A 22,758-nucleotide genomic window follows, 5' to 3' on the forward strand; every position below is an offset into this window, starting at 1 on the left:
TACTTAATTAAGCCTAACTAAGCCTCTGAAAACAATTAAAAGCAATAACAACATCACAGAAACAGATTCACTACATTTCTTCAAAATCACATATTTTGCTTAGAAAAATCAAACTTGAAACAAGGTAGCCTACATGCATTTCTAACAGCTTAATTAACTTCAATTTAACATGCTTACACCCCAGAAATTACTAATAAAACACAGCAATAACAACAGCCACAATTCAAGCATGCATTACATCAAATTTTCATAAAACTCAAGAAAACACAAAGGGGAAGTTCTAAGAGATCAAACCTTGATTAGATTACACAAAGATGAGATGAAAATCACAAGAATTTGAGGAGAAAAATCCCAGCCCTAGCAGCCAAGCCTTGGCCGAAAAGAGAGAGAGAGAGAGCTTTGAGAGAGTTTTCTTTTTTCAAAATTTTCTATTTTTTTGCTAAGTGTTGAAATGAGAAGAAAAATGAATAAATGCCACAGATACCATTTTATTTCAGCCACCAATTAAACAATTAAACATTTATTTTTCAATTTAATCAAGTCACTAAAAGACAAAAGTCATTGGGGCAAAAAGACCATTTTGCCCCTCCACACTAAAATCACATAAATCATACTAAAGGGGTATTTTTGGGAAATTCTAAATTCCCGGCCATTCCCGACATTCCCAATGTCTAAAAACCCGTCCCAAACTAATAACATGCTAAGTTGTGATTCCTACTGAGCCAAACGCCGAGTTCCAAAATACCGGGCACCAGAAATGCAAACTATGAAAACTACTGAATAACATAACCATGCATTTCAGAATTCCATAAATAACAGTAATAAATTATTTAAATAGCTATAAATAATTTCATAATTAATCATAATTAACTGATAATTTCCAAATTAACTAAGCGGGCTTTACAACTATCCCCCCCTTAAAAGGATTTCTTCCCCGAAATCTAACCTGAATAACTCTGGATATTGAGTTCTCATATCTGACTCTAGCTCCCAGGTGGCTTCCTCCACCTTGCTGTTTCTCCAGAGAACTTTGACCAATGCTATGGTCTTATTCCGAAGGACTTTATCCTTTCTATCCAGGATCTGCACTGGCTGTTCCTCATAAGTCATGTCTGGCTGAAGCTCAAGACTCTCATAACTGAGTATATGAGAGGGATCTGAAACGTATTTTCTCAACATCGAGACATGGAATACGTTGTGAACTGCTGATAAGGCTGGAGGCAATGCTAACCGATATGCCACTTGACCTATCTTCTCGAGAATCTCAAAAGGTCCTGTAAATCTAGGGCATAACTTGCCTCTTTTCCCGAAACGTTTAATCCCCTTCATCGGAGATACCCGTAAAAACACATGTTCCCCTACTTGGAACTCAACATCTCTGCGTTTCGGATCTGCGTAACTCTTCTATCTACTCCGTGAGGCAAGCATTCTAGCTTTTATCTTCTCTATCGCCTCATTGGTCCGCTGTACTGACTCTGGACCTAGGTATTTCCTCTCCCCTGTCTCATCCCAGTGGATAGGGGATCTACATTTCCTACCGTACAACAGTTTATAGGGAGCCATCCCTATCGTACTCTGATAACTGTTGTTGTAAGAAAATTCTATCAACGGTAGATACTTATTCCATGAGCCTTCAAAGTCCATAACACAGGCTCTCAACATGTCCTCCAATATCTGAATTGTCCTTTCGGACTGACCATCTGTCTGAGGATGGAATGTTGTACTAAATTTCAGCTTTGTACCCATTGCTCTTTGCAAACTTTGCCAAAATTTGGAGGTGAACTTCGGATCCCTGTCCGAAACTATAGACTTCGGTACCCCGTGAAGTCTTACTATTTCTCTGACATACAGTTCTGCCAACTGATCCACTGAAAATGTTGTTCTAACCGCCAGAAAATGAGCAGATTTCGTAAATCGATCCACCACTACCCAGATGGAATCAAATAACCCCGTGGTCCTAGGTAACCCGACCACAAAATCCATCGTAATATCCTCCCATTTCCATTCTGGTAGGGTTAGAGGCTGCAACAACCCTGCTGGTCTCTGATGTTCAGCCTTAATCTGCTGACAAGTGAGGCATCTCGATATGAATTCTACCAAATTCTTCTTCATACCGCTCCACCAGAAGTACGGTTTCAAATCTTGGTACATCTTAGTGGTGCCGAGATGCAGAGAATACGGGGTAGAATGAGCCTCCTCAAAGATCTCACTCCTAAGTTCCACACTATTCGGAACACAAACCCTGGCTTTATACAAAAGCATCCCACTGTCTGACACTGAAAAGTCCTTGGCTTGACCAGCCAACACCTCATCTCGGATCTTCACTAACTCTGGATCTGTCATCTGAGCGACTTTTATTCTTTCCAACAGATCAGATTGCAGCGTTAAGTTGTGAAGCTGACCTACCACAAACTCAATGCTGGATCTAACCATATCCTCTGCTAGCTGAGGTGAGATCTGAACCATACTAGCTACTTGCCGGGACCCTTTTACGCTAGGGCATCGGCCACTACATTGGCTTTTCCGGGATGATAGAGGATCTCACAATCGTAATCCTTCACTAATTCCAACCAACGCCTTTGTCTCATATTCAAATCCTTCTGAGTAAAGAAATACTTGAGACTTTTATGGTCGGTATAGATCTCACACTTTTCCCCGTAAAGATAATGCCGCCAAATCTTCAATGCAAAAACCACTGCGGCCAACTCTAGATCATGAGTCGGGTATCGCTGTTCATAATCCTTTAACTGACGGGAGGCATAAGCGATGACCCGATCGGCTTGCATCAATACACACCCCAAACCCTGTTTGGATGCGTCACAGTAAACTACGAACTTCTCCTTGTCCGAAGGCAAAGCTAGCACTGGAGCGGTAATCAACTTCTGTTTTAGCTCCTGAAAGCTAGCTTCGCACTTGTCTGACCAAATAAATCTCTGATTCTTCTTTGTGAGCTCGGTTAGGGGCATTGAAATTTTAGAGAACCCTTCGACGAACCTACGGTAGTACCCAGCTAAACCCAAGAAGCTTCTAATCTCTGTCACTGTCTTCGGTCTCGGCCAATCCCTGACGGATTCGATCTTCCCGGGATCCACCTTGATCCCATCTTTACTCACAATGTGCCCTAGGAAAGGCACCTGAGATAACCAGAATTCACATTTCTTGAACTTGGCATAAAGCTTATGTTCTCGAAGCCGTTGCAGTACCATCTGAAGATGTAACTCGTGCTCCTCTTCTGATTGAGAGTACACGAGGATGTCGTCGATAAACACAATCACACAGATATTGAGGAAATCCTTGAATACTCTATTCATCAGGTCCATGAATGCTGCAGGAGCATTGGTTAGTCCGAATGACATAACCAGAAACTCGTAATGTCCATACCTAGTGCGGAAAGCCGTCTTCGGAATGTCCTCCTCTCGGATTCTCAACTGATGATAACCCGAACGGAGATCAATCTTAGAAAAGACCGTCTTCCCCTGAAGCTGATCGAACAAATCATCGATCCTAGGTAATGGATATTTATTCTTCACCGTCAGCTTGTTCAATTCTCTGTAGTCGATGCACATCCTCATAGATCCATCCTTCTTCTTGACGAATAAAACCGGGGCTCCCCAGGGTGACACACTGGGCCGAATGAACCCTATGTCAAGCAATCCTTGGAGCTGAATCTTTAATTCCTTAAGTTCAGCTGGAGCCATTCTATACGGGGCTTTGGAAACCGGTTCCACCCCTGGTGCCAAGTCTATCACGAAATCAATCTCCCACTGAGGGGGTAACCCTGGAAGTTCTTCGGGAAAAACGTCCAAAAATTCCCGAACCACTCTGATGTTCTCTGGCCGAATGGTATCTGGCCGAGTGGTGTCCACCACCACGGCCAGAAACCCTAAACAACCGCCGTGCAACAATTCTCTAGCTGACATAGCCGAGATCACCGGGATCCGAGATCCCTGAACTGAACCAACAAATATAAACGGTTCTTCACTTTCCGGTTGGAAGATCACCATCTTCCTTTTACAATCAATGCTCGCCGAATATTTAGATAGGAAATCCAATCCTAAAATAATATCGAATTTGACTAAACTCATCTCTATCAGATCAGCACTTAACTCTCTACCATCTATCCTGATCGGAATAGACCTAATCCACCTATTGGAGATAACCAATTCTCCGCCAGGTAATAGGGTTCCAAACCCTGATTCATATCTATCATACGGTCTACCCAATTTACTAAAGACTCTGGCCGCCACATAAGAATGTGTAGCCCCGTAATCAAACGACGCGAATATAGCGAGTTGTTAATAGAAAGCTGACCTGTGACAACTGATGGGCTGGCATCTGCATCAGCCTGCGTGATAGCAAACACCCTGGCTGGAGTGGGTATCGCTGGAGCTCTCGGTGCCTCTGATCGGAGCTGGGGACAGTCCCTCTTGAAGTGTCCGGGCATGCCACAATGAAAGCATCCCTGACCTTTGCACTAGCCCCGATGGTGCCTTTTGCAGCTAGGGCACTCGGGATAAGAGAATCGGGTCTCAGTACCACCTGGACGACTCCCTCTGTTCTGGTTCCCCCGGAACCTCTTGTTCTGACTCGAGCCACCTGAAGCAGTGGGTGCTCTCTTCCTCTGATCAATGGGCGAACCACTACTCCCCCTGCTATAGCCTGATGCAGGAGGGCTAGGAGCCCCGCCACTCACCGAGATCTTGGGCCGACTCGACATGCACCCAATCGCGCCCTCGGCCACGCAGTGCCTTCTCCACCATCTGAGCATAGGTGGTGCTGTCGTCTGTGGTGATCATCAAATCATGCCTGATCCTGGCATTCAACCCGTCCAGATACTTCTCCTTCTTGCTGAAGTCGGTCGGCACAATTCCCGAGGCTAACCTCGCCAACCGATCAAACTGAGTAGTATACTCAGTGACGCTCATGTTCTCACGCTGGGTCAGGTGAGCGAACTCTTTCCTCTTGGCGCTTCTGACCGCCTCGTTGTAGTACTTTGCATTAAAGAGTTCCTGGAACCTTTCCCAGGTCATGGTGGTGACGTCATGGATCTGAGACACCATGTCCCACCATACCAGAGCGTCCTCCTGGAACTGGAATGTGGCGCACACCACTCTGTCGTTACCGGTGACACCCATGAAATTCAGTATCTTGGTGATCACCGTCAGCCACTGCTCGACTTTCATCACGTCCGGACCTCCCAGGAAAACCGGAGGTGCTTGCTTCCGGAACCTTTCGTACAAGGGTTCCAATCTATGGGCCGCCACCACTATCTCGGCACAGGCGGCGAGGCGGTGCCACTTTGGAACTACGGCACCGGGCTGCGGGGAGCACCTGGCGTCTCAACCCTCGAATCTCGAGGTCTTGCTCTTCGATCCGGCTTGCATCTCCGCAAACCGTAACTCCCAATTCTAGGCTCCCCGATCGGGCAGGGAGCACAGGCAGCCTGTGGCGGGTTCTCATCACCCCGACCACGAGCCCTGCCTCGGGGACCTCTACCTCGGCCCCTAACAGGTGGGGGAAACTGAGCTCCCTGTCCTTGGTTCGACCCTACGGAGTTGCCCTGACTCCTGGTAGTCCGCCTGGCGTCCATCTGATTAGAACCGCCTGCGAAACCAAGAGTTGGCATATCAGGTCGAATTCAAGGAGAGCTTACTAATGCTGCTGAATTTGGAAATTAAAAACGAAACATGCGCCTATTCTACTATCAGGCTACTAACATGCTTCCTAACAGGCTTTTCTTTTTCATAACTGAATAAAATAAACTACTAAAGCAATAAAGGCTTATTGAACCGTGAAACGAGCTAACTGCTGATGATGATTGTACATGTCGTGACGATCTTCGGAAGACAACCTGGCGGCTCTGATACCAAATTGCAACACCCTAACTAGCATAGGCGTATTACGTGATTTTTAAACATGCTGTGCAGCTCGTTGCTAATCAACGAGGTTTATGGAAAAACGTGATTAATTAAAATTTTGCTTTTTAATTAAACTTATAAAACAATATTACAAAAGACTCGGGATCCCGATTATAAAATTATTTACAAAAGATTTAACTGTTTAACTGATACACAAAATAAAGGTCGTCTAACGACCAGTTACAAAAAAATCAGCCTCGCTGTCCCGATGATCGTACGCTCCAGGCCTAATCGCCCCGACATGTACAATCTTCACAAGCTCGCTTACAGTCCATCAGCCTTAGCCTTGCCTTTACCTACACATAAACGTAAAATTGTGAGTCGACAGACTCAGTAAGAAAAGCATAATAATACTCATACATATTCTCGGTTATGATCAGACGCCCACACCCTTGATCATAACCCTAACTGCCGTGTCCAACACGATACTAAGTCCCGCTACTGTCGTGTCCAACACGGTACTGAGCCACTACTGCCATGTCCAACATGGTACTGAGTTTTGAACGTTCATAGGGACGGTACTATAGACACGTAACAACCTGATCGGTCAAACCGGTCATACTCCGGCTGCTGGTCATACTCCAGCCTGTACCGACGTGTTACTATATCCTCCTGATCGGTCGAACCGGTCATACTCCGGCTGCTGGTCATACTCCAGCCTGTACCAACGGGATACGTCAATAGTACGGAACCACCAACCAAGTGCCAGCCTGATCGGTCGAACCGGTCATACTCCGGCTGCTGGTCATACTCCAGCCTGTACTGACGTGGCAAGGTTGGATGGTTCGAAGCCAACATACATAACTAATGTAATCTAACGGGCTTCCTACATGCACGCTAAACATGTAATCTACATATGCATACTGTTATACTAATCTTACCTGGATTCCGAATTCAGGTGTGCCGGTCAACCTGACTGGAACTTTAGCTGAGCGGCGGATTACAAGCTCCTAAACCATAAAAATCACAACACTATAAGTGACACGCTAAATCACTTCCCGGGGACTAAAACTAGGAACTAAAAGTTTCCCTATCGATAAAAAGCATGGCAATACCCCTTAAAACATAAAAACGAGGAAAAACACGGGTTCTGAAAATTCCCCAACCGGCAGACCGGTTGCCCAACCGGAATTCCGGTTCTTGGAATTTTCGAAGCCCATCCGGAATTCCGGATCCACAACCGGAATTCTGGTTCCTCGCAGACAGAATTTCAAAAATTCATATCTCAACCAATTCGACCCCAAATTGATTCAAACTTTCCAGACCTACTCCATACATCCCAAATAACATTTCCAAGGCATCAAACCTACCCAGAAACCACAAATACAAAATTTGCCATTAAAGCTCAAGCTTTGAGTTCTAAACTTAAACTTGAGCAAATCGCACAAACATGCATTCAAACCTGCCTAATTCTACTTAATTAAGCCTAACTAAGCCTATGAAAACAATTAAAAGCAATAACAACATCACAGAAACAGATTCACTACATTTCTTCAAAAATCACATATTTTGCTTAGAAAAATCAAACTTGAATCAAGGTAGCCTACATGCATTTCTAACAGCTTAATTAACTTCAATTTAACATGCTTACACCCCAGAAATTACTAATAAAACACAGCAATAACAACAGCCACAATTCAAGCATGCATTACATCAAATTTTCATCAAACTCAAGAAAACACAAAGGGGAAGTTCTAAGAGATCAAACCTTGATTAGATTACACAAAGATGAGATGAAAATCACAAGAATTTGAGGAGAAAAATCCCAGCCCTAGCAGCCAAGCCTTGGCCGAAAAGAGAGAGAGAGCTTTGAGAGAGTTTTCTTTTTTCAAAATTTTCTATTTTTTTTGCTAAGTGTTGAAATGAGAAGAAAAATGAATAAATGCCACATATACCATTTTATTTCAGCCACCAATTAAACAATTAAACATTTATTTTTCAATTTAATCAAGTCACTAAAAGACAAAAGTCATTGGGGCAAAAAGACCATTTTGCCCCTCCACACTAAAATCACATAAATCATACTAAAGGGGTATTTTTGGGAAATTCTAAATTCCCGGCCATTCCCGACATTCCCAATGTCTAAAAACCCGTCCCAAACTAATAACATGCTAAGTTGTGATTTCTACTGAGCCAAACGCCAAGTTCCAAAATACCGGGCACCGGAAATGCAAACTATGAAAACTACTGAATAACATAACCATGCATTTCAGAATTCCATAAATAACAGTAATAAATTATTTAAATAGCTATAAATAATTTCATAATTAATCATAATTAACTGATAATTTCCAAATTAACTAAGCGGGCTTTACACTAATGATCTCCTTAGACAGACTTTGCCAACCAGCATGATCCCCACAAAAGCCTTCATGAATTTCCTTAATGATTTTATTTGCTTCCACGGGAGGAACATGCCGAAGTAGGGGCATTCAATACCCTCTTCTATATAGTTTGCCTTCGATCATTGTGTAGCGAGGCACTATATATAATAGGTTTTGCGCCTCGTTTTTGTCATTTGGAAGTTTCCCGTCGAGTATATAATTGATAATAGGCATCATCCATGTTGGATAACTATCTATCATCTCGACGTCTTTAGTTTTACATATACTTGGCTTGCTCAACATTTCTAACGGAACTAGATTGAGTTCATCCAGGTCATTCTGCGAGGCCAACTTTGCTAAGGCATCGACGTTGGAGTTTTGTTCTCTCGGAATTTGTTCAATTTTAAAGTAATCGAATCTCTCAAAGTTCTTCCGAACTTTCTCTAAATACTTCGCCATTTTTAAGCCTTTGGCCTGGTATTCCCCGAGGACCTAGTTCACGATCAGCTATGAATCACTATGCCAAATGAGATTTTTGACTTTTAAGGCCTCTACTATCTTTAAGCTGGCGATCAAGGCTTCATATTCAGCCTTGTTATTTAATGCGTCAAATTGGAACCTCAGAGCATAGTGAAACTTAAAGCCTTCCGGTAATATTAATATTATCCCTGCACCCGAACCCTGTTCGTTGGATGCGCCATCGACATATAACTTCTAGGTGTCTGCGTCTCGCTAATCTGGTGGGATTTCTTCTAGAGTTATACCTTCTATTAAGAATTCAGCTAAAGCTTGGCCCTTGATGGATGTTCAAGGATTGTATGTTATGTCGATCTGCCCCAGTTCAATCGATCATTTTATCAATCTTCCAGAAGCATTTGGTTTTGATAAAACATGTCTCAAGGGCTGATCGATTAACACTTTTATGGGGTGAGCCTGGAAGTATGGCCGTAGTTTGCGAGATGCATGAACTAGGCATAACGCGAGTTTTTGTAGAGGGGGATATCTGGATTCTGCCCCTAGTAACCTTTTACTTACGTAGTAAATAGGTTGTTGGTGCTTGCCCTCTTCTCGTACTATAGCTGCACTAATTGCATCTTCCGAGATAGCCAAATAAAGAAATAAAGTGTAACACCCTAACTACCTTAGGCGTATTACGTGATTTTTAAACGTACTGTGCAGCTCGTTGCTAATCAACGAGGTTTATGGAAAAACGTGATTAATTAAAATTTTGCTTTTTCATTAAACTTATAAACCATATTATAAAAAGTCTCGGGATCCCGATTTATAAAATCATTCACAAACGTTTTTAACTGATTAACTTTTACATCAAAATGAAAGTCGTCTAACGACAGTTACAAAAATCTCAGCCGTGCTGTCCCGAGGATCGTACGCTCCAGGCCTAACCGCCCCGACATGTACAATCTCATAAGCTCGCTCACGGTCCATCAAGAATCGCCTTGCCTTTACCTACACATGAACGTAAAGCGTGAGTCGACGGACTCGGCAAGAAAAGCATAATAATATCATACATAAAACCGACCGCCGTGTCCAACACGATACCGAGTCCCGCCATGCGCCATGTCCAACATGGTGCGAGCACTACCGCCATGTCCAACATGGTGCGAGTTTTGAACGTTCAGGGGACGGTACTATTGACAAGTATCCTCCTGATCGGTCGAACCGGTCATACTCCGCCGCCGGTCATACTCCGGCTGTACCGACGGGATAGGTCAATAGCCGAACCACCAACCAAGTGTCGGACTGATCGGTCGAGCCGGTCATACTCCGCCGCCGGTCATACTCCGGCTGTACCGACGTGACGGGGTTGGGTGGTTCGAAGCCTAAATACATATCTAATGTAATCTAGCGGGCTTCCTACATGCACGCTAAACATGTAATCTACATATGCATACCGTTATACTAATCTTACCCGGATTCGATTTCGGGTGTGCGTCAACCCGACCGGAACCGAAGCCGAACGGCGGATTCGGCTCCTAAACCATAAAAATCACAACGCTATAAGTGACACGCTAAATCACTTTCCGGGGACTAAAACTCGAAACTAAAAGTTTCCCTATCGATAAAAAGCATGGCAATACCCCTAAAAACCCAAAAACGAGGAAAACTAGGGTTCGAAAAATCCCCCAACCGGGACAGGTTGCCCAACCGAATTCCGGTTCGGGAAATTCGAACCCCCATCCGAATTCCGGATGCTCAACCGAATTCGGTTCCTCGCGAGCGACAAACATAAAATTACATAACTTGACCAATTCAACCCCAATTGGTCCCAAACTTTCCAGACCTGTTCTATATGTCCCAAATAACAATTCCAAGGCATCAAACCTACCCAGAAACCACATACACAAAATTTGCCATTGGAGCTCAAGCTTTGAGTTCCAAACTCAAGCTTGAGCAAAACCACCTAAACATGCAATCCATAAGCTTAATTCTACTTAACTAAGCCTAAAAACATCTCTGAAAACAAACAGAAACATCCAGCAATTCACAGAAACAAAACATAGCATTTCCCTCAAAAATCACATATTTTAACATAGAAACTAAAAGCTTTGGACACCCTATCTAGCATGCTTCAAACAACTCAATTAACATCACATAAACATGCTTTGATCCTCATAAATCAACAACAAAAAGACAGCAGCAACAATCACATAGAAATCCAACATGCATCATCATTTTTTTTTCAAGAAATTTAAAGAGAAAGGAACTAGGAAGCACATACCACAACAAGGGATCACTAAAGTTGCAATCTAGGGCTTGAATCACCACCAAAAATCCCAGCTTTTGAACCCTAAGTCTCAGCCGAAAATGAGAGGAAAAGAGAGAGAGTTTTTCTATTTTGAAATTTCTAACTTTTGACTAAGTGTTGGAAAATGAGAGAAAAAGGATTTTCATGCATATAATACCATTTTATTAAATCCATTTCAGCCAAAAAAGATTATTTAAAAATAAACATTTAATTCATTTATTAAATCATATAAGACAAAACACTAATGGGGCAAAAAGACCATTTTGCCCCTCCACCATAAAATCACATAAATCATACTAAAGGGGGTATTTTTGGGACATTCTAAATTCCCGGCCATTCCCGACATTCCCAATGTCTAAAACCCGTCCCCAACATACTAACATACTAAGTTGTGATTTCTACTGAGCCAAACGCCGCGTTCCAAAATACCGGACCCGGAAATGCGAAATATAAAAGCTACTGATAACATACTCATGCATATCTGAATTCCATAAATATCAATAATAAATTATTTAAATAGCTATAAATAATTTCATGATTAACATAAATAACTGCTAATTTCCAAATTAACTAAGCGGGCTTTACATAAAGTCTCTACAGTTATTGGTTTTTCCAAAACTGGAGGCGTTGCAAGATGCCTTTTTTATGCTCTGAAAGGCCTCTTCACACTCTTTTGTCCACTCAAACTTTTTGTTGCTTCGCAATATGTTGAAGAATGATACACACTTATCAATTGACTTCGAAATGAATCTGTTAAGTGCCACCATTCTTCCTGTCAGGGCCTGTACTTCCTTAGGCTTTGTCGGGGATGGCATGTTTATTAATGCCTTGATTTTTTCAGGATATGCCTAAATACCCCTCGCGTTAACTATGAATCCCAAAAACTTTCCCGAGGAGACTCCAAAGGAACATTTTTTTGGGTTTAGCTTCATGTTATACTTTTTTAATATTTTGAAGCATTCCGCGAGGTTTGAGGTATGATCCTTACTCTTTATTGATTTCACCAACATATCATCGACGTAAACCTCCATGTTTTGCCCTATTTGGCTTGCAAACATTTTGTTTACTAGTCGCTGTTCGGTTGCCCCAGCGCTCTTTAGTCTGAACGACATTACTTTATAACAATAAAGTCCCATGTTGGTTACGAAGCTTGTATGCTCTTGATCTAGGACGTACATTTTTATCTGGTTATCTCTAGAATATGCATCCATAAATGACATAAGCTCGTGTCCAGCAGGTGCATCCACTAACTGGTCAATCCAGGAAGTGGGAAACATTCGTTTGGACACACCTTATTAATCAATACAAGTTCTCCAAGTTCTGTTAGGTTTCGCGACGAGAAAAGGCTTGGCTATCCATGAGGGATAAAACACCTCGCGTATAAAATCGTTGACTAACAACTTGTCAACTTCCTATTTTAGTGCCCCTTGCCTCTCGGAATCCAGGGGCCTCCTTTTTTGTCTCTTCGCCCGGTAGTTTGGATCAATATTTAAATGATGGCAGATAATCTTAGGGTCGATCCCTATCATATCCCCATGACTCCAAACGAATTGATCCTAGTTCGCCTTCAAAAAGCTTATTAATTGCTATTTGAGCTTGTCGTCCAGGTTCTTCCCAATGTACACACATCTGGTGGAATATCCTAGGTCGAGAATAACCTCTTCCAATTCTTAAATTGGTTTTCGCAGGTTTCTTTCATCTTAAACTCGGGGATCAAGATCTTCATCTTTCTTCGCGTTTTCTCCTACCGAGATCGTCATCAATTGATGACCGACCTTTCTATGCTGCAACTCTATGCGATAGCAATTGCGAGCCATCATTTGGTCGCCACGCACCACTCCCACGCTTGGAACTTTAAAGATAGGTGCTTGATCGAACTTACTGCCCCTAGTCCGATCAGTGTTGGATGACCCAACAATATGTTGTAAGCCGAGGGCAGGTCGACAACCAAGAAGTCTTCCATTACAGTAGTAGTTAAAGGTGCCTCGCCTAATGTTAATGCAAGCTCGATTATGCCAAGGCTAGCGATGCTATCTTCGGTGAATCTGTAAAGATTCACCATACAAGGCCTTAACTTGGCCTTTTTGAGCCCCATTTTCTTTAGAGTTTCCTTATAAATGATATCTACCGAGCTCCCATTGTCTATTAACACTCTCTTGATCCTCTTATTGGCGAGTTGAATGGTTATGACTAGCAGATCGACGTGAGGGTACCTCACGTTCTTCTCGTCTTCCTCTGTGAATGTAATGGGGGGTTCCTCAGTTTGCCGAAGGCTACCTTCTGCTCATGTGCGAGGTAAATATTTTCTCGAGTTTCATTAAGCTCGGTATAAATAGTATACACTGGCACCTATTTTTCATGCTTCTTTTGTTTCTTTCTATCTTTCGACAGTTCCCTAATTTTGTCCTTTCTTATCGGACTAGAAGCCCCTGAGTTATCAATTCTCGTGGAAGCAGTCCCTGTTGAAACATTGTTGGGTTTACCTCCCAAGCTTGTTTTCAATAAGTTCATTTCCTTTTGGGCTTCCTCCTTCCGGACAAAAACACCTAAGCCCTCTTGTTGAACTCAGTGATGCTTCTTACTGGATGTCCTTGTAAATCATCCTAAAACTCGCCCCCGGCGGTTAATGGATCAGTGGAGATCCCCGCCTGAAGGGCTGTAAGTTGCGTGCTGTCATCCAAGTTTCTAACCCTAGCGGTAGCTGTGCTAAAACGACTTAAGTACAACTTAAGTGTTTCGTCAGGCTGCTGCTTTATATTGGTTAGCGAGGCCACTTCAGGTCGCCTCTCCCTAGCGGCTTGAAATTGCTTCTTGAAATCCCTGGACAGCTACTCCTAGGAAATTATTAAATGACGAGTAAGCTTGTTAAACTAGGTACTCGCTGCTCCAACAAGCGAGGTGGGAAACAAAATACAATGTAAATTGTTCGTCACGTTACTCGCTTGCATTATCGTGTTAAAGTTATTCAAATGCGAGGCTGGATCTGTGGTTCTATCATAGGACAAGACATGTAGGTTTTTGAATCCCGAAAGAAAAGGGGTATTCATAATATCTGGGTGATACGGCTCAAGCTCCTCTTCAGAGTCGTATCCATATGATTTCCCTAATTACCCCAATTTGATATCTCCTGAAGTTATCCTTCAGCTCATTTATCTGCAATTTGATTGAATCCTCTTGCTTCGGACCAAGTTGTTGGCGAAGGTCAGGTTTCTTCCGATTCAAGTGCTCTCACAGATCTAGTTGGGAGTAATTGTTTGTAGATCTCCTCTTACTCGTAGACCGCGTCCTACTCATAGACTTTATCTTTAAGTGGCTTGCAGATTTACTTGTTCCCATACTTTCCCGATCATTAGCTCGTTGAGTACTTTCTCCTCTTTGAGTTGATTGGCTATGGGTTCTGGATTGCCTCAAAGTCACACTAGCTTCTTCACGCTCTATTCTTTCCTCCCGAGAGTGATTTGTCATATTTCCCCCATCAGGGTAAGTACGAGTCCTCGCTCTATGGGTTTGGGAAGAACATTGGTGATTCTTAGCAGGTGATCTCCATTCTCCCAGTTGAGTTCCAAGATCCTCCTCATTTTCTTGAGGGATTTCTCGTTCATCAGTTTCCAGTTGTCTCCTTTCTGACTGTTCATCCTAATTCCCTAGTGGTGTCTCATTTTCCCCGGGTTGTTCTTCCCTGGCCTTTTCCTGTCTCCTAGTTCGTGAGCCACGAGGTTTGCCTTGTTGTCTTCTCACTCCAGTTTCAGGTTCATTTTGAGCATTCGTCCCCTGCGCCGCCCTGGCCAAGGCTACCTCACGTTCTAACTCACCATTTCAACGCTGCGCCTCTTCGAGCCAGCGTCTCAGGCGGCGACCTTCCGTTTCATAATTCTTTCCCCCACAGATTGGGCACCTCCACGGTTGAGCTCTTCATCCCTTGTCCCAGGATTCTGACCATTCCCACGCTAAGTTCTCCTGGAGCACGTTGTCCGCGTACTAGGACCAACGTCGGGTGGAGTTCTCTGGGGACGTGTGGTCCGAGCACTGGGGTCATCCTCAAGTTGAGCCCTCCTGGAACGAGTGGTCCTTCTGGACTGTGGATTGGTAGATCTTTTACAGCCCATGGGCTCTTTTCCAGAACGATGGTTAGTTTCCTCATATGGGGTGTTAATATTCTCTGGATTTTCAGCCATAAAGAAGGTTTTTGTAATACCCTAGAATTAAGAGAATGGAATAGCAAACCCTAACTAGTTAAATGTGTATTATTGTGGGATTGTATTATTATATAATCTATTATATGAGAATTAATATGAAATATGCCATATTAAGACCCCGTCGGTGAGTCAGGGGTATTTTAGTAATTTTGATCCGAGAAGGGTAAAATAATGAAATTAATATATTTACGTGCTTATGGAACTATATTATTATATAGTATGTCTGTGTTGTCACTTTTAGGTGTGTTCTGACAGGTTGGCGCAATATAGTGACCACCGGGTATTTCGGGCCGAATCGAGTTCGGGGCCGAAGTACAATTCTGGGATTCTTTATTGGCATTATAATTATATGTGAATAATCTAAATTTTTATTTGAGAAAATTTATGTTGTAAGTGACCATTTTGCCCTTGTATTGGTGCTTATGTGTGTTATGGCCCTAAGGGCATTATGGTAAATTGGCTTATTTATGTTAATTGTAGTAAATGGGATTATTTGGAAATTAAAGGATTGATTTTTTGGTTTTTGCACCTCGAACCCAATTCCCCCTCTCTTTACCTCTTTCTTTCAAAACCTATTTCAAAATTGGTGAGTTTTGGTGAGAAATTGCTTGATGTGAAGCTTGATAGTTGTGGATCTTGGTGCTTGGTTTTGAGATTGAATTTGAGGTAACTTTTCATAGCCTTAATCTGTAATTTGTAGCTGTAGTAGAAATTGAAAATTATGTTTTTCTAAGGTTTGAATATTCTTGATTTCATGAGTGATAATGGTGCTAGATGTTGGAAATTTTGTTTTGTGAACTTGCTCATGTGGGGACTTTCACATCTCTCCTTCTTGGTGTTTTTCTAGGGCTGTTGTTAGAGATTAAATTGGATCTTTGGCTCTAATTTTAGTTGCTGGTTTTTTGTGTATCTAGTTGCAAGTTCTATGTTCTTGAGTTTGAGTTATAGATGGGTTTGCTCAAGTTGGAGCTTTGAATGTTATGTTGTTTAAATTTTTAATTTGTGATGTGTTTTTTCTGGATTTAAGCATGAAAATTATGTATTTTAATGCCTACCTTTGTACTTGCTAGCTTGTGGAAGATTAATTTGAGTTCTGCGTTGATTTGGGTTGATTTGAAGGTGGTTTTGGGGCTGAAATTTGAAGTTTTTGTTGAATTTTCTGGGTTTTGAATCCAGGTGTTGCGGCATGGCTTTTGCATGCCCTGGCCCGCCCTTTTCTTTCTGGGCATATCCTAATGCAAACTTCGAATAGCCATAACTTTGTGATTCGGACTCCGTTTTGGGAGTTCTTTATACCGTTAGAAAGCTTGTTTCGAGATCTATGTGAATATTTGTGTTTTGAATGCCAAGTATATATTTTATGGATGTGGAATAAGGGATTAATCCTATTTGTGTAAATCTCGAAATTGTGACTAGGATTACCAGCACTTGGTCAGGAGCACGCGGGGATTTGGAATCTCTACTATTGCGGGACATCAGGTAAGACAGTAGTTAGCACGTAGAGTTATACACGGTGGCGCTTATATTGGAAATGATATATGTGAATAATTAGTAACCGGGATTAGGGTTATTACCCTAACATGAGTGGTTTAGTAGCCTAGGGTTATTACCCTAGTGATATATGTGGTGTTGGAAGTTATGCCTTGATAAATATGTTTGGATAAAGGGTTATGCGTCTAAGACATAATTAAGCTAGACTCGGTAAACTAGTACCTTGAGTTTAATTTTTGAAGCGGTCTAGGGTTATTACCAAAGAATATTATAAAGGTAAGAAAGCAATGATGTATGGTTATATTGCTAATTAAGTGAAGGCATAAGTTAGGGTTAATATCCTCAATAAGTGTTATTTCGAGCATGCCGTAATATGTTGTAGGAATGATTATTTAGTATGCAAGTTAGGGTTATTATCCTAAGATTCTATATGCTTTGGTATTTATTGAATGGACGAATGTATGTCAAGAGTTATGCGCATAAGACTTAACTGGGTTAGACCTAGCATATTACTAGGATAAACCACTAAAAGAACGTAATGTATGGATTACGTATATATATAATAATATATATGAATAGGTTATGCGAGCATGGCATAATCAGGTTAGACTCGGTAACTATAACAAAGATAAACCCTACTAAGGCAATAAGTGCGTAAGTGTGTATTGGTGCCTGACTCGCTGGGGGTTGTTGATTACTGGGCTGTTTGTAAAATGGACCCTCCATAATCATCTAGACCACAAGGCGAGCTAGTAGAGCCTGGTGTAGACCAAACCAATCGACCGGCACTGCCTCCGCTTCCGCTGAATCCGAGGAATAATGCTGGGGTTGGCAATGCTAATCCACCTGCTAAATGGCAGCGGATATTTTAAGATATGCAAAGTATCATACTTCATCAAGAGGAGGAATTGCGTCGGTTAAGGCAACCGGCACCGCCTACCCCTGTTCAACAATTGTTACCACCAGCAACTGTGCTGGTGGTCGGTAACCAGGGGTTTATGTTGCCGCATATAGACTCAGCGTTTGAGTAGTTTGTGAAGCTGCAACCTCCAACTTTCTGGGATGTATGCAGATAGTTTAAGTTGAGCGGTGGATGAGTACAATCACCCGTATCCTTGTGAACATGGCGGTGACGGGAGCAGAGGAAGTAAACTGTGCTGCTTTCATGTTGCGAAATCATGCTCGCGTCTGGTGGGATATTGTGGGACAGACTCGTGATGTTAGCGTAATGACTTGGAAAGAGTTCAAGAGTCTGTTTGAGGAAAAATTTATAACATTGCTGCGAGGATTGAATGCCACAAACAGTCGGGACTTGATGATTACAACTACTCATGACACTTTGTACAAGAAAGTAGTAGAGCTAGCCTTAATTGTTGAGGAGGCTGAGCAACATGTTAAAGGAGCAGATTGAAAAGGATGCCGCCATGGCATCGAATCCTCCTGTTAGTGGTAATATCGGTAAGGGGACCGACGGTGGTAACCCTGATCACAAACAGAAGGCAAAAGCTTCTAGAACATCAGGGATTATTAGGAAGTTTTGGGGAAACGGAGGTGGCCATCAAGGTCACGGATCCTCTTTCAGATCATATCTAGAATGTCCAAAATGTAAGAACACCATCAGCATGAATGACGGGCTAAGGCTGCGTATTATATTTGATATGGATTATTTGAATCAGATGTTCCAGGATTACCTGAACAGATGTGTGATTGTGTCTATTGATTACATATTTGTTTATTCTGAATAAAAAGAGGAACATGAGTTGCATCTCATATCAGTATTACAGCAGTTACGAGACCACAAGTTTTATGCTAAATTTAAAAGTGTGAATTCTAGTTATCTCGTGTCTCTTTCTTGGGGCATATAATAGATAAAGATGGGATCATGGTGGATCTGACCAAGATTGAAGCTGTTCGGGATTAGCCAACACCAAAATTGGCTACTAAAGTTAGAAGCTTTCTGGGCTTAGCTGGGTATTATCGTCGTTTCGTTGAGGGTTTCTCAAAGATTGCATTACCCTTGACGGAGTTGACCCGAAAGAACTTGAAGTTTGTTTGGACTGATCGGTGTGAGAAAAGTTTTTTAGAGTTAAAGCAGTGCTTGATTACCGCTCCAGTACGAACTCTTCCTTCAGATAAGGAAAAGTTTGTGGTTTATTGTGATGCCTCGAGACAAGGTCTCGGCTGTGTTCTTATGCAAGTTGGAAAGGTAATAGCTTATGCTTCTTAGTAGTTAAAGGAGTATGAGCAGAGGTACCCTACTCACGACCTAGAACTTGCAGCAGTAGTATTTGCACTAAAGATATGGCGGCATTACCTATATGGCGAGGAATGTGAGATATACACTAATCATAAAAGTCTGAAATACTTATTCACTCAGAGAGACCTCAGCATGAGACATAGACGTTGGCTAGATCTGGTGAAGGATTATGATTGTGAGATCCTTTATCACCCTAGTAAGGCCAACGTGGTTGTCGATGCCTTGAGTAAAAAGAGCAGAGTCAGATAAATACTGTAAATCAAATCTCCTAGCAGTTTGCAAATGATATGACCTGAGCTACAATTGAGTTGGTTGTAGGGAAATTTGCTAATATCACCCTGCAATCTACTCTTTTAGAGCGAATCAGAGAAGCACAGATGATAGATCCAGAGTTAGTGAAATCTCGAGATAGGATTTCGGCTTGGAAGGTTGGTGGCTTTTCAGTGGATGATACAGGAATGCTACTATTTATGAATCGTGTTTGTGTACCTATGAATGATGATATTAAAAGAGAGATCATGAATGAGTCTCATACGACTCCGTACCCAGTTCATCCAGAGTCAACAAAGTTGTATCAAGACCTCAAGGCCATGTTGTTGTGGCCAAGCATGAAGAATGATATTGCTGAGTATGTTGCTAAGTGCTTAACTTGTCAGCAAGTCAAAACTGAACATCAGAGGCCAGCAGGGTTGCTGCAGCCATTGTACATTCCAGAGTGGAAATGGGAAGATATTGCTATGGACTTCGTGGTAGGTTTGCCCAGAACCACAGGACAGAGTGACTCTGTGAGGGTCATAGTGGATAGGTTTTCAAAGGCAGCGCACTTATTACCTGTTCAGACGAACTTCTCCATTGACCAGTATGCTGAGTTTTATGTTAGAGAAATTCTTCGTCTTCATGAAGTCCCAAAGTCCATTTTTCGGATAGAGATCTGAAATTTACATCAACACTCTGGGAGAGTCTACATCAAGCTATGGGTACTAAATTAAAATTTAGCACAGCATCTCATCCTCAGACGGATGGACAATCCGAGAGGACTATTTAGATCTTAGAAGACATGCTACGGGCATGTGTGATTGACTTTGAAGGATCATGGGAAAGTACCTTCCCCTGATTGAGTTCTCTTAAAGCATCAGCTATTAGGCATCAATCGGGATGGCCTTTATGTTGGGTTTTATGCCCTAAATAAAACTCTGTTTCAATGTAATCCAGATTATTCTATATCAATAAAGTAACAGAAGTAATTTTTCATTCACTTGTGTATGTTTTGGTTCACTTAATCAATTGCTTGTCTATTTGATTTATAAATTCATCCAAACCCCTTTCACATACTTGAACATGTTTATTGTGTTGTCAACACAGTGGAAAATAAACATGACTATGTGAATAAAGTATTCCTAGATTTATCAGAACACTGGGTTTCACTGATATGACAATCTACAACAGAGTTTACTTACATTTGGAGAAATGTTATGTTCTTTCCAGAACATAGGTTAAAGTAAAGCTCAGGTTGGATGCATGGAGTATGCATTGGAATGGACCGATATTGAACTTTGAATTAGATTTTGAAACTTACCGTAAACATCTATTCAATTCAATATCAGAAGTTGATCCTAGATCACATGATCTAAATCCTGATATGGTTAGGCTTAATTTCAAGAGTGTTATTCGTGTTCTTTGATTTGTTAGTTAAGCCTAAAACTGTAGTCTGGGCAATACATACATTTTGGGAACACGGTAGTGCGATTGAGTGGGAGCGCTAACATAAATATGGAATCTATAGCTTCTATCTGGCGAATAGTAAGCAAAGGGTGATCTCCTTCGAGCTTAACCAAACGAGATAAATGATTGAGTACTCATTTCACTTAGTTGAAATATCATTTATACAGGGTTAAGTGTTTTAAGGATAAAATACATTGTAGGGTGTTACGGTAATCTAAGTCCCTTTACAGTGTAGATCATCCATATAGAGGATCATTGATCACATTAGGATTATAACAATGGATAACTAATAATGTGTCTATATGGTGGAACATATAGAGCATTCTATATACTGAGAGTGCAATTCTGAGTCTATGTGTGGATTCAACGAAGAATTAATAAAGTCAGTGAATTTAAGTGGTAAATTCAAGATCTGCTTATTGGAAGCTCGGATATATAGACCCATGGTCCCCTCACTAGTTGAGATGATATTACTTGTAGGACTCATTTAATTGATTTTAATTAATCAATTAAGAATTCTCAAGATAAGCTTGTCAGTTTGAGAATTTGGCACTCATTAAGGGCAAAACAGTAAATAGAGATTTTGAAGGGCATATTTATTGATTAGGAAACTTTAATTAGTTTCATTATTAATAAAATAAATGATAATATATTATTTGATAATTATTTTTTAATTATTAAGTAATTAGATTTATCATTAATATGGTTGAACAATGGAAATGGCAATATTTCACAAAAAGGGAAACTATCAAGTGTAGGAAAAGGAAAGTTGGAAAAGAGGCAAGCCTTGTTCCACATTGCCTAGGCCGGCCCCCTTTACCTTCCTTTTCCCTTGATTTTCTCAGTTCAAAATGTCAATCATAGCCCTTGGTGGTCTTCTATAAATAGAAGGAAAAGGCTTCAGATTTTCATACATCTCTGTATCTCTGAAAAAGCTTTTCTCAGCATTATTCTGAAAGAATTTTCTCTCAGAAAATTCTCTCTGAGTCGCCACCCTCTCTCTCTCTATACCTTCACTGTTTCGAAATATATGAGTGCTAGAGTAGTGCCCACACACATCAAGTAATACCTCAATCATAGTGAGGAAGGCTGTGTAGAATTCAGAGACAACAAAGAAGGACTTTCGGGCTCAGATCTTGATTATACTCGCTACGTAAAGGAATCAAGGGTTAGAGATCTGAGTGGGAGGAGACATATATATTCCGCTGCAATCACTGTAAGATTTCTGATACTCTTATGTGTTTAATTTCATATCGTTTTAGAAGTTCATATTTAGGTTGTTAAATCAACATACTTGTGAGTAGATCTAAGATCCTGGTAAAATAACTTCCAACACTTTATGAGCTTCTATATGGAAGAAAATGTTGATCACCTATTCACTAGGATGAAGTGGGTGAAAGAAAGTTCTTGGGTCCCGAGGCTGTTCAGAGAACAAGTGAGGCAGTTGACAAAATCAGAGCGCGAATGCTCGCGGCTCAGAGCAAACAGAAGGGTTATGCTAATCCAAAGTGTTGGGATATTGATTTTCAGATCGGTGATATGGTATTTCTCCGAATATTGCCGATGAAAGGCATTAAACTCTTTGGTGAGAAAGGAAAGCTTAACCCAAGGTTCATTGGACCTTTTGAAATCCTCGTGAGGATATGGCAAGCAATGTACAGGTTGGCTATGCCCCCAGTGCTGGGACATAAGCTTCGGATGTATGTCTCAGATTCGTCGCATATCCTGAGTGATGAAGCATTGGGACATAAGCCAGGTTCGTCATATGAGGAACATGTTGGAAGATGTTTTACCAGGATCTAGATTTACTAGCATGTATGTTATTTAACATCCTAAATATGAATATCTAAAACAATGAAAATAAACACAAATAAAGTTTCAGAAAACCTTACATTGGGTGCAACAGAATATTAATGGCTCCTTCCGCTCAGATCTCTAACCCTTGTATCCTGTCTGTAGGAGAGTATCACCAAGATCTGAGCCCGAATGTCCTTCTTCTTGATTCTGGATTCTTCACAGCCTTACACAATATGATTGAGATACCACTTGATGTGTGTGGGCACTCACTCTATCACTCAAGGTA

At 41.5% G+C, this 22,758-nt stretch overlaps 1 protein-coding gene across 1 annotated transcript; it reads left to right on the plus strand.

The window, feature by feature from the left end:
- Nucleotides 1-22,139: 22,139 nt before the first annotated feature.
- On the plus strand, nucleotides 22,140-22,478 carry LOC115695029 (uncharacterized). The gene has a single exon (XM_030622127.1). It carries the CDS (start codon nucleotides 22,140-22,142, stop codon nucleotides 22,476-22,478), a length of 339 nt encoding a protein of 112 aa, XP_030477987.1.
- The last annotated feature ends 280 nt before the right edge of the window (nucleotides 22,479-22,758 follow it).

This window comes from Cannabis sativa, chromosome 6, assembly GCF_029168945.1.
Source record: "Cannabis sativa cultivar Pink pepper isolate KNU-18-1 chromosome 6, ASM2916894v1, whole genome shotgun sequence".
NCBI lineage: Eukaryota > Viridiplantae > Streptophyta > Magnoliopsida > Rosales > Cannabaceae > Cannabis > Cannabis sativa.

Bases quoted from the DNA above. Each gene is read 5' to 3' on its own strand.
- LOC115695029 (XM_030622127.1), top strand. From the start codon at position 22,140: ATGCTCGCGGCTCAGAGCAAACAGAAGGGTTATGCTAATCCAAAGTGT.